At 46.9% G+C, this 16,291-nt stretch overlaps 1 protein-coding gene across 1 annotated transcript in view; it reads right to left on the bottom strand.

Moving 5' to 3' along the window:
* Positions 1-16,291, bottom strand: part of OXSR1 (oxidative stress responsive kinase 1) — a 63,569-nt gene that overhangs the window by 13,658 nt on the left and 33,620 nt on the right. Inside the window, exons 5-9 of the mRNA XM_084511130.1 lie at positions 15,782-15,837; positions 8,500-8,609; positions 5,012-5,113; positions 2,340-2,473; positions 480-528 (exon numbers count right to left, since the gene is read on the bottom strand). Of these exons, the coding sequence (XP_084367256.1) occupies positions 480-528; positions 2,340-2,473; positions 5,012-5,113; positions 8,500-8,609; positions 15,782-15,837 (451 nt within the window). The remainder of the gene's footprint in view (positions 1-479; positions 529-2,339; positions 2,474-5,011; positions 5,114-8,499; positions 8,610-15,781; positions 15,838-16,291) is intronic.

Below are 16,291 nucleotides of genomic sequence, written 5' to 3'. Positions count from 1 at the left end.
TGGCTGTTTGCCCTATGGCTATAAACCAGAATTTCCCACTATTTTATGTCATAGGATTTTCACTTTCCATAACACAGGGCATAATAGCATCAGGTAACCCTCCACACAGTGAGCCTTATTCACTGTTTTGCATAGAGACTGATCAGAGAGCTCACTAAAGCACAAGCTACAGCTCCTGCCACGGAGACCTTTATGGCCGGCCACGCAGCCAGAATGGCACCGGGACAAGAGGAGAAAAAAGCCCAAACCCACTGAAAAGCCATTTAAACGCTCGAGAATTTCTAAATAATTTCTCCTGATGGTGGCATACGCGAGGAGGTAGAGAAGAGAGGTTTCATTCTGTCCGTTCACAATGCCCCATTCAGCTCAGCCAGCTATGCTGGCCCCCGCGCCACTAAAGCTCTCCCCATACCTAGCATGCATCTGCTAACTCCTCTCTCCTCCCTCTGCACAGATCGGTTTAGGAAGTGTTTTCTTACCTTTGCTTTCGTGAAAAATTTGTGTCTTAAAAGCTCTGCTGCTGTAGGTCTGTGGATAAAAACAGGTAGAGAAAAAATGTTATAAATGTTCCCTTTCGGTGCAAGAGTTTTCCAGCTTGTTGCAGCTGTAACATGACAGCTCCTAAGGGCATCAGCTTCTCCTGTACAAGTCACTCGACGTATTCAACGCAAATTTTACACCACCAGTCCTTTAAGTGTCAGGGCATTCTGATCAAAGCCTGCTGTGAGTTAACTGGGCAGAGAACGGCCCCGTTTTGATGCTGAACTTGGCTCTCAGAGCCTGGCTGACAGGAGCACAGGAGGAATTTGCTGCCAATTGAGACAAAGGATCCTCACCTAGAGCAGGAGGCAGGACTTGCCATGTGCAAGTGGCTGAGCTCTTGCAGACACACCTGATTGTATACGTGCAATTAGTTCTATTCAATGCAAGTGGGACAAAGAACCTTTGTCTAACATCAAGTCCAAAATATTTTCCCTTTTACGCTACACTTTAGGACCAATATTGAGAAGTAAAAGCCATCCCTTGGTCAATTCAGGAGTTTTCTAAAGACTGAGACAGCTGCACAGCTGCTTGAACGGATCTGATTCTGCAAGCTGCTCTTCACAGGCAACCTCCTGCTCCCATAGCAAAGACGATGACAGCAGCTGTGATGTGTGAGAGAAGGGGGATGCCACCATTCCAGGTGATTACGTTTAATTTTGATCAGCACAAATTCTAACCTGTAGGGGCAGGACATGTTTTAAAAATGAGGAAGAAAAATATCAAGCTGGGGGAAAAAAAAAAAAAGAAAAAAAAAGCTGCTATCGGCATTTATCAAGCACTCCACTGGATTCATTAAGCCTTTCAGATGTAAAGCTGGTTAGAAGAGAGAGACCCCATCTCACGACGTGTAAGAAGCTTTTGTTCCAGGATCTGTCACAGGAGGGAACTGCAAAACATCTTCATTATTTGTAATTTAGGAAGGGACTTTTCCCTTTCCAGAATCAGTTTGCTTACTGAGGACAAAAGAAAATTAAGTGGTATAAACGTAAAAATCAATCTGTGGAAACGCTTGTTTGTGTTTTTTCTTTTTAATCTTACGTTTGAAGGAATGATATTCCTAATGCAGGACAAAGAAGCTTTAACCAGCTTCGCTGAGGCTCTCCTGTGTGACGGGCTGTGGGTTTTAAACAGTGCTGTAGGCAGCTGGACCTTCACCCAGCTTCAGATGCTGCCACAACACAACAAAATAAAGCTATCCTGGGAACCACAGCATGCACACCACCCCCTCGGTGGTATTTCTAACACCACGCAGTGTCAAGCTACTGTTAGGAGGAAGACTGGAAGTGTTGTCAGGTCACTTGAGCAATCTGTATTGACGAAAACACGTCGGGTAAAATTTGCCAGTGTTTTTTCCTTAATTTGTTGCCCCCAAAACAAATACGACGTAATTACTCAAGTCAAAACGACGCAGAAAGCCTTCTTTACGCTGGCAAATTTTAAAAAGTTTATTTACGAAGCTTTGCAAATAAACCCACGCTGCCCAACGTGTAATTGCTGATCTACAAACACTGAGCAGCTTTGACCAGAAACAAACCATGAACTGCAGCCACCTGTTGGAGGCGGCAAGGGGGAGAATGGTCCCATGCAACAGGGGCCTGGGATGCCCCCGTTAACCCAAATGAAAGCTGCATGCCCTGCCCAGGCATGGCGACAGACATTTATCCTTAAAAATAAGGACAGCCAGAAGAATTTGCTGCTACACAGCAGAATTGCTGCGTTCACCGTGACCACAAGGTTGGAGAGGAGTTTTGACATTTTGTTTCCCTTCAGTTGACTTTGGCGTTACCAGCTCTCACCTTTTCTCCGGGTCTTTTTGTAGGCATGAAGAGATCATCTTCCTAAAGGATTTCCCATACTTCTTCAGCATCTCTTTGTCTTGCACGCCCGTTTCCAAAGACGGAGGATCGTTTTGTAGCGTCAACATTAACACCTGGAAGAATCACGTCTATTGGCAGTGAGATTTTTCTTGGCTTTCGTTAGGTACAGAGCTTTGGAACACAGCATTTTCAACAAGCATCTGAGCCAACAAGGTCTGTTTCACTGCAGCAGCTCTCGCAGGAAGCCTGAACTCAAAACAATTTTTTTTCTTAAGAGTTTCAGCTGTCTCCTCCTGTTTGCCAGACAGCACGAACTCACCTCACTACCTTTCCCTCAAGAAAACTACAGGGTCTCTCCTTTTCTCTCTTTTTCCTATAGCCACCAAGGAAACAATTATTTTCAAACCTTTACACCTCAGAAAATTCTGTCAGCTGAGAGTTTCAAAACTCATCCAACACAGAGAGTTGCCTCCACCTCCTTTCCTCGAGAAGCCAAGTTAATTTATACCCAACAGCCCAGGCTACTGCCTCCTATTGCATCTCCTAGCCCACAGAGCAGTCTGCAGGCCCAGCCCAAGGTCAGGATGAGCTTTCAGGGAGGTTTGGCGCTGTGAGAGGCATAAGGACTGCAAAACTTTCAGCAGCCTTCCTCATCTCAGCTGAGCGGTCGTGCAAGATGTTTGATTCAAAGGCTGTTTAGGCTCCCCTGCAGATGTTTTGCATTCAGAAATGAAGTTAGTGTAAAAATGCTGTTAAATTTCTGTAAAAGCAGAAGGGCAATGTGAAACAACGAGTGCTCACTTCCATGTACCACCACCACAACAGGTGAAGACATGTCTCACACAATCAGTTTGGCTTGATGGGTACTTATTTCCTTCACCTCACTCAGCTATTCCAAAGGAAAAGACGAAAATTGCTCATTTCCATTTTCGCCTGCCACCTACCTACAGATGAATATCTATTTTTAGAGAAGGAAGCAGCAAAAAGCACCTTTAAAAAAGCTTTCAACAGCTCTATTGCTTAGGGCAGCAGCAGCCCATCAATCTAGCTGAAATTATACAGCCTGCAAAGAATTCAGGTTTTCTTCCCCCCCTCCTTGGAGGGGCACTTAATGCACGGGTCATTTTGCTGCACAGCAGTGAAATACCATCACACTCGATATATAACACAAAAAGTTCCTCTCACAGGCTGAATAACTGGAACCCACACTTAATAACTGGGAATTAATAACCTACAGCATGACAACGTGATGCTAAATGGGTGATCTTTGCATTCGAAGCCGCAGCCCGTGCACTGAAATCAATAAACAGAAGCACGGCTTGCAGAAGCTACTGCAGAATGCTACTAATAACCAGCGAGCAGATGGAAATACCAGTGAAAACAGCAACAGCTAAATCAGCACAACGTTTCCCTGAACTCCTCACTGTTCTGCCACAATCACTGGCACAGTGTGAACTTCAGTGGTATTTCCAAACTGCTCAGCCACTCAACAGTCTCGGCACAGAGCTCATCCAAATCTTGCAGTGAATGCTGTTCCCCAAGAGTTAAACCACTGCAAAGCTCTGGCATTTGAAGAAATACGTGGAGGCCCCTCCTCTAATGAGTTAGGAGCTACTGGACTCCTAAACACTATTGTAATTAAGAGCTAGGAGGAGATGCACCCAAGTCCTAAAGAGATGACACCCACCTCACATAGGATTCCAGCAGTTAAAGGACTGAGAAAAGGAAAACTTGCTACCTGATATGCCTGAAATTGTGGGATGTAGCAAGAGTGGTACAAGCAAAGTGGCCTTCAAGAGGGTGGGAAGTGCAGAAAAGGGGCCCAATGTTTTGTGGTCGTGACAGGGCCCCCATCAGATCTCGCAGAGGGCCTAAGGAAGATCTCAAAGCTCAGAAGACGGGCAGGATGCTCCAAACCTCAACTAATGAGGTCAACTCTGCTAACTTTTAACATACAAACTCTTTGAAAGAAGAACAAGCTAGAAGCAGTTCCTGTTTCAATTACCAGGAAAGCGGGGAAACTTATGCAAACTAAGACAACCCAAAGTGCAAGATATTCAAAAAGATTTTTGAAGTGGCAGCGTTTAAGCAACAAAGTTTCCTCCACCTCAACTTCAATAAAATATTAACATCACCAATTCCTTCCCATTTCCTCCTGATGTGGTACTTTCCAGAAACGCCTGACCCTGTTGAGTGATTAACAGGACTGTGTTGGTGTTAATGCAAGAAATTCTTTTGGGAAAAGTAGCAACAGGATTTCTGAGAGGTTTCCAGAAGGATCATCAATGCAAAAGGAATAGTTTCCCATCCCAATGTCAGTGGATGCCACACAATATTTTCCGAATCATTCTTTACAGTGGTAACATCTGCCTACAGAGAGGCTCCAGGATTGAGCCACACAGCACTCTCCTCACGAATGGTTACCCTGGCAAGTCTCGGGATCTAAGCAAGAGCTGTGCACACTTTCAGACAACATTGATTAAGGAGTGTATTTTTAAAAGGTGACTCCAAACATATCTAAGAACATCACAATCCAGAAACGTAAGGAGAGAGGATAAGCTCTTCAACAAAGCAGTCTGGCCAAATTCTTTGGAACGCCCCCGGAACACACAGATCCTTTGCCTAGCATGAGTATTCGAAGACCTGCTCACCTTCATCGGTGGGTATTTATGGTAAGGAGCTGCCCCTGTAGCCAGTTCGATAGCAGTGATCCCAAAGCTCCAGATGTCTGCCTTGAAATCGTAACCTCTGACCTGAAAGATATTGGAGAACGTTAGCACCTGCCTCTCCTGGTGTTGTACACCACCATCTCCTTCTTCAGGGTTTTAATCATCCTTTCACCATTTCCTTACTCTCTCCTCATTTCTCATCAGGAATTTGGAAGCATCGCTACTATAGTGTTAACCAGATGGAAAAAAAACACTTTCTCCCTCCTCTCCCACAGCTCCTAATGCTTGTAACACCTATTTGAGGGCTTAAGAAGCCACGGTCTGATGGAAATTACGGTCTTGGGCTGTGCAACCAGGGCTGCTCCATCACAGGCTTCTCCTGTGCGGAGCATAAAGGGGCACTGGGTTAACCCAGGCTCTGCCTTCTACACAAAAACACAAAGTCATTAAACAGCACAATGAAACTCTCGGAGTTAATAGAGGGACTGTTATGCCCTCGGGACACGTGCCTCACTACACTTGTAGCCAACAGCTTAATCAATCTGACTGCAGACACGCTCAAGCCCGAAACTTCAGGGCTGGGAAGTGCCTGGCAGCTCAGGAAAAAGCCCCTCGTTCCTGTCCGCACGCAGCCTCGTGTTTCCCTCCCCTAATTAAGAGGAGCTTCTGCACTTGACATTAAACACAGGCTTGTTCAGGAAAATTTATAGCATTTACTTCCCCTCACGCACAGGAAAAAATATTTCATACGCCAAAGCGGTTACTTCCTCATTATCATTAGGTAATATTTTGGCACTTGCTCTCTCCACTGCAGGGGAGAGACACCGTGTACTAACTCCAAGAAGAGCTACAGAAATCAAAGTGTTTTGGCTGCTTAGCGTGGTTTGTGTTTCTTCTTGTTAGACCACGGAAAAATGAATAATGAATCAGAGCAAGGCTAATAGGCTTACTGTATTCAGCCCCACTAACGAGCTTTAAAAAGACGCCCATTGTGACGAAGCCAGGAATATTCCCCAAACTGCCTCTGAGATGATCTGGAACTTGGAGACCAACAAAACAAAACAAAAAAAAATCCCCTCCTCCGTTATTTTTCATGTGATTTGATAACTGAATTAACGTTTGTTATAGCAACAGCAGTTTGTATCTTGTACTCAGTTCTTCGACTCTGCAGGCATCGTTTTCACGAGCCTTCAGAGCTCAGAAGACTTCCTGAAGCAGAGTTTATGGAAGCCATTGTTATGGATGGATTTCAAATAATTAAACTAAACAAATCTATAGGGATCTCTTATTATTTATAAGAACACAGTAGATGAGGAAATATGCCGTAAGTTTTACAAAGTGATGTTTCCTTTCACCATTTTTAGGTTTTGTGAACAACTTTGGCACATTTCTCAGCTTTATCTTTCAGCTGATCTCAGATCCCTGCACTGTACAACTCCCCATTTTAACATTTTTCATCGTATCGTGGAATCCCGCTTCCAAATGAAATCTAGGAAATTCCAATCTGCCTCTGGTAGTTCACCTTAGCATCTATCCGTTATGTATTAGTCACCATCCCGAGGTTAGTTTATCGTCTGTTTTATCTCATCAACTTTTTTTTTGGCCATAAATCCACCAAGTGAACATTAAAAGACAACACCAGGCCATCACGTAATAATATACTAAAGCTCCTTAATGAGGGTGAAATAAAACAGATGGAATAAAGAATATCTACAGACCGGAGGCTAACCCACAGCTACCCCTTTCCTTTCCCCTGGTTGGATATAATGGCTCAGAGTGACACCTGCTGGAAGGCAGCAGGATGATATAAACAGGCACAAGGATTTGACAGCAGCATCCAAAATGCCTCCTTCCCGCCTACTGTTCACGAGTTTGATGTGCACCCTCACAGAAGTCACAGAACTGCCTCCTTGGAAAACATCTGCCCTGTCAAATACATCCCTTTCTCAGTTAAAAAAAAAATTGTTTCTTCTTTCCCCCCAGTGCCTTGCTGATTGCAGCCACCCCTGAGCACCAGAGGCAGCACTGACACAAAAGAAAGAAAAGCAGGGGCAACTCCGATCCAGTTCTAGACACACTAAATGTGCTATTTTTATTTACTTTTTCCTCCCCCTCTTAAAATTCAACAAGAAAATCCAGAAGTATGTGATGGCAGAGCGGGTCAGAAGCAAGTTCTCAAAGACAGCTCCTGACTTGGGGAACTGCCTGGTGCCCTGGGGTGTTAGACTCGAGGAGACAGCAGGAGTGCTTTAACACATCGACCCCGCAAAGCTGCCATGGGGAGTCACTGAAAAGGCCAAGCAGTGAAAAAGCCCTTCATCAATAGTATATTTAAACCCCTCCAAAATTAATTAAATTCCTGAGGAAGTTTTAGGTGTAGGAAAAAAATGTATTAAAACTCTCCCACTGTTTTAGCTACATTTCACTCTAGATACATGAGGGTCTCATTCAATTTCTCCTCAAGTATTTTATTGCAAGTAATAGGAAAAAAGTTACAAGCCAGGTTTATTTTAATAAAACAATGTTTTTTCCTTTTTTTTTTTTTTTTCCCTTCCAGGAATCTTTGTAACAACAATATTTTGGAAAAACATTTAGATCACTGTATTTTCGTGTGGTGCACATGCCAAAACTGAGACCCTGAGCTCTCTGTCAAGCTTTTTCAGATGATGAGGAATATTTCTCCGAATGTTTATGGCACCGAACAGCAGTGCAATAAACAGCTGCTACGAAAGGCCTTGCTGGCACGTAGCGTATTGATTTTACTCAGCAATGGGCAGCAGAGCTTTACGTTCAACAAGGTTTTCAGGTGGCCTGCGTCAGAAGCCGTGCAGACAAAGCTGAGCCCTGTCATTTAGTCTACGAGTAGGAGAGGACAAAAAGTGACATACCTCCACCCAACAGGAAGCATGACATCTATGAGCCAGCCAAAAAAGCAGAAGAGGAAGGGGGAGAGGCGAGCATTCCTCAATATTTACAGGCTGGGCTCTCGTAAGCCAAGAGAAACTGAAAAGCTCGAAGTCAACCGTGCGTAACTTTGCTGTGAGAACTCCCCCCTCGGATAATTTTCCATTTGCTACCTCAAATTTTTGGATTTGCCCATGCAGAAGAGCACGTTACCTGACTGGCTATGTGTGTATTTAACGTGTGTGAAGCTATTTATATTCCACCTCATGCTCAGGCATGAGGGAGGGGCAGTTTAATCATCTTTATGCAACTGCTCAGCTGCCTCAGACTTACCTGGGGTACAACCCTCGAGAGAAGCAACATGGCCAGAAGCTACCAAACCCTAAATAATGCACAGTACAAGCCTAGCAGCAGTACCAAAACCTAAAGACAATTCTGTGGTTCTAAGAAAGCCTTAAAGGATGCAAATTTAGCATTTTAAGTTGAAGTAAATATGGCTGCTGTGGACAACGGGGAATTATTCCACGTGCAGATGGGCTAAAAGGATGCTAGGAAAAACGCTTCACCTGTTCCATCACTTCTGGAGCCATCCAGCAAGGTGTGCCCACAAAGGTTTTCCTGACTTTATTTCTGGTAATGTCGCCACCGGTGGCCAAAAACGCGCTGACGCCGAAGTCTGAAAAGCAAACAGACGAGATTTGGTTAAGAACACATCCCGAGCAAGCTGAAGGGCTTATTCCCAGCCACCTATCAAGCAGCAGACCACGCACGAGGAGTTTCCTAACGAAGAATCATCAACAGTTAGCAAGGAGTGCTGGTGGATGAATACCCTGCAGCTGACCATCCAATTACTGGGGAGAGCAAAGGGTTCGGGGCTGGCTGGCGGAGAGGAAAATTCCACTTTCCATCACAGCCCACTGGACATCTCAGCCCGCCCTCGCTCTCCTGGCAGGCCTGCTGGGGCACAAACCTGCCTCTGACAGCCTTCATTTGCATTTCTGTACGTACGTAACAAATTACTGAGCCTCGTTAGCGTCTGGCTAATATTTACAGCAAGGGTTTTCTGAGCAAAAGAAGTCAATGCATAAAAATCTCCCGGAGTTTGTAACATTTGAGTGTCACGACAGCATCGGGCAGGGTGGAGGCATCACTCAGTCCCTCGTTTGGGATCTCCTGTTAGCAGAACGTGCTTTGCTCGGTAATCTTCCATCACAGAGATGCTTGGTGCTTCAGCAGGACAGGTTCTGACTGCTTACCATGCCTGAGCCTCACAGGGGATGCCTTGCAGACACCCTGCACAGGGTTCCCTCGCTTGAAGCATTTTCCACAGGCTGCAGGATGCTCGAAGATGCGCTGTGCATTCACCCAAAACTCTTTCTTTCACAACAAAATCACAAATCACTCTTCTATATGACAACAGCGACGCCGACGCTTTCCCAGTTAAGACCGATGTGGAAAAGCCGAGCTGCAAACAGCAGCAGGGGGATGCAGGGCCAGCAATAGGATACGAGATGTTTGTTCAGAATGAAGCATTACAAAAGAGCTGGCAACCAGGCCACTCAGGAGACTTTCCTTTGAATACAAATAAAATCAGTCAGGTGACAGGGGAACTAAACACAAACCAAAAGTATTTCCTCCCGATTCGCTCTGAACAACACCGCTTATGCCTTGCAGAATTACAGACCTACAACTGGTCTCTACAACTCAGTTTTACTCCCTTCCCTCTGTTTCTATTTTTAATTTTTAAAAGCAATCACGATCTTCGATGCCGTTTTTGAGGTTGATGACAGGCTTGGAGGGTGAGCCTGAACTCCAGGGGTTATTTTATGTAACACCAGAACATCATTTTGGTTTAAAAACACAGCTCAGCCACTGACAGATAACTGCAACTGAGAAATCAGCTGCTACAAAAGATGCCTTTTGCAGATCTGCCAGCAACAGCAGCCACGTGAGAAGAGGGCCGAGCTTCCCCCTGCCCCACAGCAGCAGTGTCACCGACCTCTCAGTACTGAGAAAGGAAATCACCCCTGGGAATAACACCACGCCGAGAGCTTCCAGCTCCCCTGGGTTAGAGGCTTCCACGGACACGAACGGAGAAACCAACCATCAATAACTGAAGGTTTGCATTGACGAGCAGGAGGTTGCACTGAAATGGCAGGGTTAAAATCCTGAGTTTACACCAAATGCCTCCAATTAGGGTCCGGCTTCTTCCAGATGTGCCTTTCTGTCCCATTCCCTCTTGCTGGAGGCATCCCATAGTGCTGCTGGCGTGGAATTTGTAGTGTTGTCTATCCAAACATCTATGGCTGGAGGCACTGCGACCTTTATTTCTCTGGAAAGCCACAAGACCTGCTTCCTGCAACAGTGCTTTGGCTTTTTCCACGCGTGCATCTCATCCCTGCTTTTCTTAGAAACTGAAAGGGCTTCCAGAAAAGCCCGGAGTAAAATTACGTGCACTTTACCCTTTATTATGGGCAAGACCTATTGTTCTGAACACCAGAACAATCGGGAGTTATTTTAAATAAAGATAATGCTCCTAGAAACTTGTCCGGGTGCCATCAGCATGCTGTTGTGATGGGCTGGTGGACGTTATCTTACCTCGGCTTCGTTCTGAGGGTAAAGGAAATGCCACTCGGAGCAAAAGCAGCAAAACCACGCGGCGCTCACCCAAACACGAGGCCGAGTTTCTAACCTCCAGGCTGGAATCGCGCCCCTACCGTCTGCCAGCTGAGGGCTGCAGAAAGCTTAAAAGGAATGAAATCGTATTCCATTACACGGTTGATTTATTCAGTGTTTTCCCAATCAATTCCCCTCATTTGCAGTGGGCTGAAGCTGGCACGAGCAGCCCGGGCTACCCGGCCGTAAGGAATGCCTTTGAAGCAGCTTTCTCCAATGTCACCTCGCTGCCTTTATCCGAGCCCCAGCTATTAAGATAAGCGGGCGTTTGCTCTCAGGAAATATCTGGGAAGCAATAAAATAAAAGCCTAACCACGAGCTGGGGTTCAGCCCTCACTTCTGGGCAGCTGATGTGATCTGCGTCTCCTCCCTCTGCCTAAACTCCTGGATTCCTGGGGGCTGCCCCTGGGACACTTCCCTCCCGAAGGCTAAGCCAGAGAAACGTGCAATGAAATAGGGCAGAAATATGCTGAAATCTGGCAAATTTTGCCTTTTGCACGTGGTCATAACCCCACGAAAAAGAAGTCAGCCTTGGACAACTCCTATTTTAATATTAACTTAATTCTTCAATCAATATACCTGCTACTGTAGCTAGCTATACTGCCAAGGAAAAAAAAAGCCACTGAGCACTAACCAGGAGCCTGCTGAGATCCGAAAGGCTCCCGAGAGCTGGCTGGGTTTGAATCAGACCCTAAAACAGCAAGCTCCGGGTGCAGAACAGCATAAACCAACCTTGAGTGCAAACAACTCAGCGCTGCTTTTAAACTCAGACAACCAAGATGCTGCGCTTCCTCGAGCAAGAAATAAAAAGCACTCAGAAGGCAGCACCAAGCGGCTCTTGCACTGAGCACCTTGCTTCTCACACGTCAAAAACTCGCTGCAGTGGTACCGAGGGCTGCTCTTCTGCAAAGCTCAGGCTGTTCGAGCGCTGACGGCGAACAAAGCCCGAGGAGAAGACGATGCAGGCAGCGGTGAATGGCAACTTGCTGCAGGGAACGCAGCAGGTTGGTGAGACAGAAGAGAGAAGAAGATTAGGGAAGGGTAACAAGCTTAGTTTCCTTTGAAGACTACATGGTCGTGTGGTGCTGTTGGATCTGCAAATATAGAATCAGAGAGTGGTTTGGGTTGGCAGGGGGCTCAAAGCCCAGCTAATCCCACCCCCTGCCATGGGCAGGGCCCCCTCCCACCAGCCCAGGCTGCCCCCAGCCCCATCCAGCCTGGCCTTGGGCACTGCCAGGGATGGGGCAGCCACAGCTCCTCTGGGCAGCCTGGGACAGGGCCTCACCACAAGGCCAGGGCTGTGAGCTTGCTGCGAGCCCTTCTCACTGCCCTAAGGGCTTTTTTCTCACCCAAATTCTCCTTTGGCAGGCAGAGCTCTGTGCTCACACACATTTCTAATCGATGACAGCTTTAGATGCGCCACCATCAGTTTAGTCCTCTTGCATACATGATTAATGAAAGCTCTTGAAGTAAACGAACAAATCGCTTCTGAAAGCGAGCTGGTTAACGAAGGTGAACGAAGCTACGCCAGAGGGGTGACGAAGCCCATGAAGACGCCGCCCTTGGAGGAGTTCACAAGCGGTGACGTTGCTTGGTTGTTGAAACATCTCTTCAGGAAACCCCACTAGGACACGCAACACGAAGCACGGGTTACCTCACATCACGCTGCTGCAGGGGAGGCACCAAAACTCCTCCCCAGCCACTCGGAAAACCCTTTTTTTTGCCTTTTTTTGAACAGCAGAAGAGGCTGGGAGGTGTGAGTGCTGGAGCAGCCCCTGGGGGCTGGAGCCAGCCCTGCAAGCAGCGCTCCTCTCCCCGAGTTAGCTCCCGATTTCATCTCCCGAAGCTGCGATTTCCTAAGCTGAAGTGGGGGAATGGCAGTGCCCGCGTGGCCGCGCGGTGTTTATGCAGGGCGCTATTTTAGTCCCGTGAATTAGGAGCAGTCAGGAACAGGGCGAACTGGTGACAAGTTGGCATGGCTGGGTGGAAAGTTACACAAATTCAGTTACACAAGTTGCGCCTGGCCTGAAGTATCCCCGTTTTATAAATAGATAAAGCGAGAGGGGGGCTCGGCAGCTTGCCCGGCATCAATTAGCGAGTCCCCGACGACTTTGTGAGATCTCCATCTCCTCCAGCCACCAGGCAACACCTGGAAACTGCAGGTGAGCGAGTATTTGACGCTATCGTTGGACATCCCAGGGACTAAAATCAGGAAAAAAAGGAATTGTTTTGCACCCAGGCTCAGCAGGATGCTAACATCACGCCTGCGTGGTTCTCACCTGCACCTTGGCAGAGCGTGCCTCCTCTCCCATCCGTCCCAGGCTACCACGAGCCTGCTGCTCTGTCTCGCAATAACCCACAGGACCTGCACAGCTCAATAAGCTCACGAATATGAAACCTTCCTGGCTGGCAGAGGAAGCCTCCTGCTTTACGCTGCAGGACTGGGACCGACGCAGTTTGTGTCGGCAGGAATGTTTTTACCCACGCGGGCCTTTAGACTCCACGGAGCCAGTAAATGCCAGGGCACAGAGGTTTTATGTTCTGATTAAAAAAAAATAATACAGTAATTGCCATGGAGCACAAAAGCACGCAGCTATCTCCATTTACATTGCAACCGCCGCCAGCGCGGCCCAGAACAATGGTATCTGGGAAAGGAAAGTCCAGCTCGTGAGAAGACAGATTAATTCAGCGGGCGAGGAAACGCTCCAAGCCGAGAAAGCGATACGCTCGGGATCGTAACAGGCTCCAAAAGCTTGGTGCCAAGCCACAAGCCCAAAGCAGTGCCCTTGGGAAAAAAAATCGAAAAGAAGTGATTTCGGATAAGGGAGCAGCTTCAGCTCAGGTCCGGGTGGGCAGCGGTACCTGCTACAGGCAGTTTTCTGCCCTGGTTCAGTGGCTGCACATTTTGAAAAGGAGCAGAGTTAAAAATAGGCATGAATAAAAATACCAAGTCCTAGGAGCCGGGGAGGAGCTTTGAGCTGGGTGTTTGTGCAGGCCATTAGAGGAATTTTTAGAACTCGGACTTGGAGCAAACGCCTCTGAACTGAGAGATTGCTCCTCCAGCACGCTGCCTGCACCAGCCACAGCCTCCCGGCGCTGCTGAAGTGGTTTCAGAGCCAAAGTGCATCCCTCAGCTCAGAACTGCAAGCAGGACCTGAGCGAAGTCAGGCAAACCTTCATCACCTCGCTCTTTCTGCTCAGCCTTACCAGCCCGTATCAGCAAAGGAGGCTTTTAGCTTCCAGGGAGCACAAACACAATTGTGTAACACTGCAGCAAGATTGCTGCCGTGAATGGTGTGCAGGGAAGGCTCCCCAGTGCGCCTTACGTGAAATAAAATCACCGCCGTGTTGTGGAGGCACAGTCCAGCAGCGGGGTTTCCTCCATCACGGGTCAGGCGGTTTTTATGAACCTTCCTAAAAGCAGCTCTTTGGTTTCAAAGGATTTGCAGTTTAGGATTTGCATTCCTTACATTTAGGATGCGCATTTCTTCAGACACAAACTGTGTCAAGCAGCAGCGAGCACGCAGGAACAGGAGGTCGCAAAGGCCAAACACTAAAGGAGAACTTCTCCCCACTACTCCAGTAGCTTCGGGCAGCTTTGATACAGGAACAAAAGGGAAAGGATCCATTATAAAGCGCTGAAGTCATTTTTTCCTACTAAACTATTTGCATTTTTTACGTGCAGCAGGCCAGCGCCTCCACTCCAAGGGAGGTGCCCCATTTACTCTTAACCTCAGGCTTCGTTCCACAGCTGATCAAGTTTTTTTTTTTTCCCCTCGTGCTGTAACTTTCCAGCGAAACTTCAACACATTCCTTCCATGGGAATGCGGTGATGTCATCCGGATGATAATTGAGGCAGCCAATTAGCGACCAAATTATTCATAAATTGCACTGAGATTGTCAAAGGCAGGTGCTTTAATCACGTCGAAACAAAACTCCTTTTATTTGGGCTGGCTGGCTCCCAGCGTTGTTTTTTTTCCCCTCCTCAAAAAAATCCACGAGAATCTTTGCTATTTCATCCCAGGTCAGGAGGAAAGGAAGCTGACGTGTTAGAAATTCCCACAGAAAAAAATTGTTCACAGTTTGCCCACGTCAGGCTCCTCTCTAGCGTTCGGCCATTCATTTATTTTTGTTTCTTTCAAGCCATCGGCTGCTGTCACAGAAATTAAAGCGCTTCCTGGCGCTGCCGCGAACTTGTTGACCTCGGTGGAGTTCAGTTTTCCTACTTGGTGGCAGGGAAGATTACAGAATTACTCCTCCTGCATGTTTATGCAGAGCAAAAAGTTCAAAAAGGGAACTTTGCACATCTCGCTGGGTTGCTTTCGCAGAACATGCAGAGAGAAGGATTTCATCATTTACGCATTGCGCATATAAGCTGCCAGCAGACAGCTCGGTTCAGGGGAATATCCCCAAATCCCGAATAAATGAAACCCTTTAAAATTCGCAAAGGCTAAGCAAGAGGTCTTATGAGAGTTATTATGAGGTTTTAAGTCAGCCTTAAAACTACCCATCAACTAAACATTATTCGGCGGACAAAAATACACGAAAAGGCACCTAGCACCTTAATAAAAACCTTAATTAAACAGTCATGCCCTTAATTAAACAGCCATGGCACCCTTGTGGAAGAGAAACACAAGCAGCTTTCTCCTGGGCTGGCTGAAACGCTGGAATAACAGGGCATTGCTCTAATGCAACAGCTATTTACGGCCTCTCCCTGCATATAACCTAGCATTCTGTCCGATTCCAAACCCTAAATCTTGGCCCCATTATGGGAAAACCTTAAAATTCCCTTCAAAAACCTCACAGTGCAGCCCATCCTGCCTCCCAGTGGAAAATCCATGCCCCTCGTACCGAGGTCCAGGCGCAGACACACACCAGGGGGTTTCACACCTCTCAGCTCTGTCCCCGGATCTGGCAGCTGAGCTCCCCACGTGGCTGCTTCCAGGACGTTCATTTCACCCCACCAGCCAAAGGATTTAATCACGCTGGCGTTCATTACACCAAAAACCAGTAGTTTAAGATATCGACATGCAAAATTCTTACTTTATTAAAAATAAACCAACTGCGAGGCTTCTTGAAGCTAACATCTCCACGTAGGTTTGCCCATTCAACCGTTTCTTCAGACGCAGGGCTAGGCCCACAGCTTTTTCAGAGCGATTAGGAAAAAGTTACCTGCAATTTGCACCGAGCCATCTTCTCCGAGAAGAATATTTCCTGCTTTCACATCCCTGCGGAAAGATAAAGCAGCGGTTAAGTGGAACTCATTAAACCTGTCCTTCACCCAACAAAAATGTCATCCAACTTTGTTATTTCTCCTGCATTAGCGCCTCTCGCTTCGAGTCCCGCAGAAGCAGCAGGCACTTAGCACCAGCTGTAACTTCAGCAGACGTTAAGTGGTCTCCTCGTTATTTATAGCTAGGAGCGTTTTAAGAGCTATGGATACAAAGTGGAAAAAAAAACTTACCGGAAAGTTCCCTAACAACAAAAAAAAATCCAGCAAACCAAGTGGTTTGTCCCAGGTTCTTGATTTAGCTATTTTTATGGAAGCAGCACCTAGCACTTTATACCTTTAGCACCTGCACGGCCTCTAACTTTGCACCCAAAGCACGCAGACCCAGTGCAGACACACACTGGGAGGGCTGCGAGCAAAGCGCCCGCCTGGGGAACGGAGGCAGCAGCGAA

This window comes from Aythya ferina (genome assembly GCF_964211825.1).
Source record: "Aythya ferina genome assembly, chromosome: 2".
Lineage (NCBI taxonomy): Eukaryota > Metazoa > Chordata > Aves > Anseriformes > Anatidae > Aythya > Aythya ferina.
This window is presented reverse-complemented; position numbering and strand designations above follow the sequence as displayed.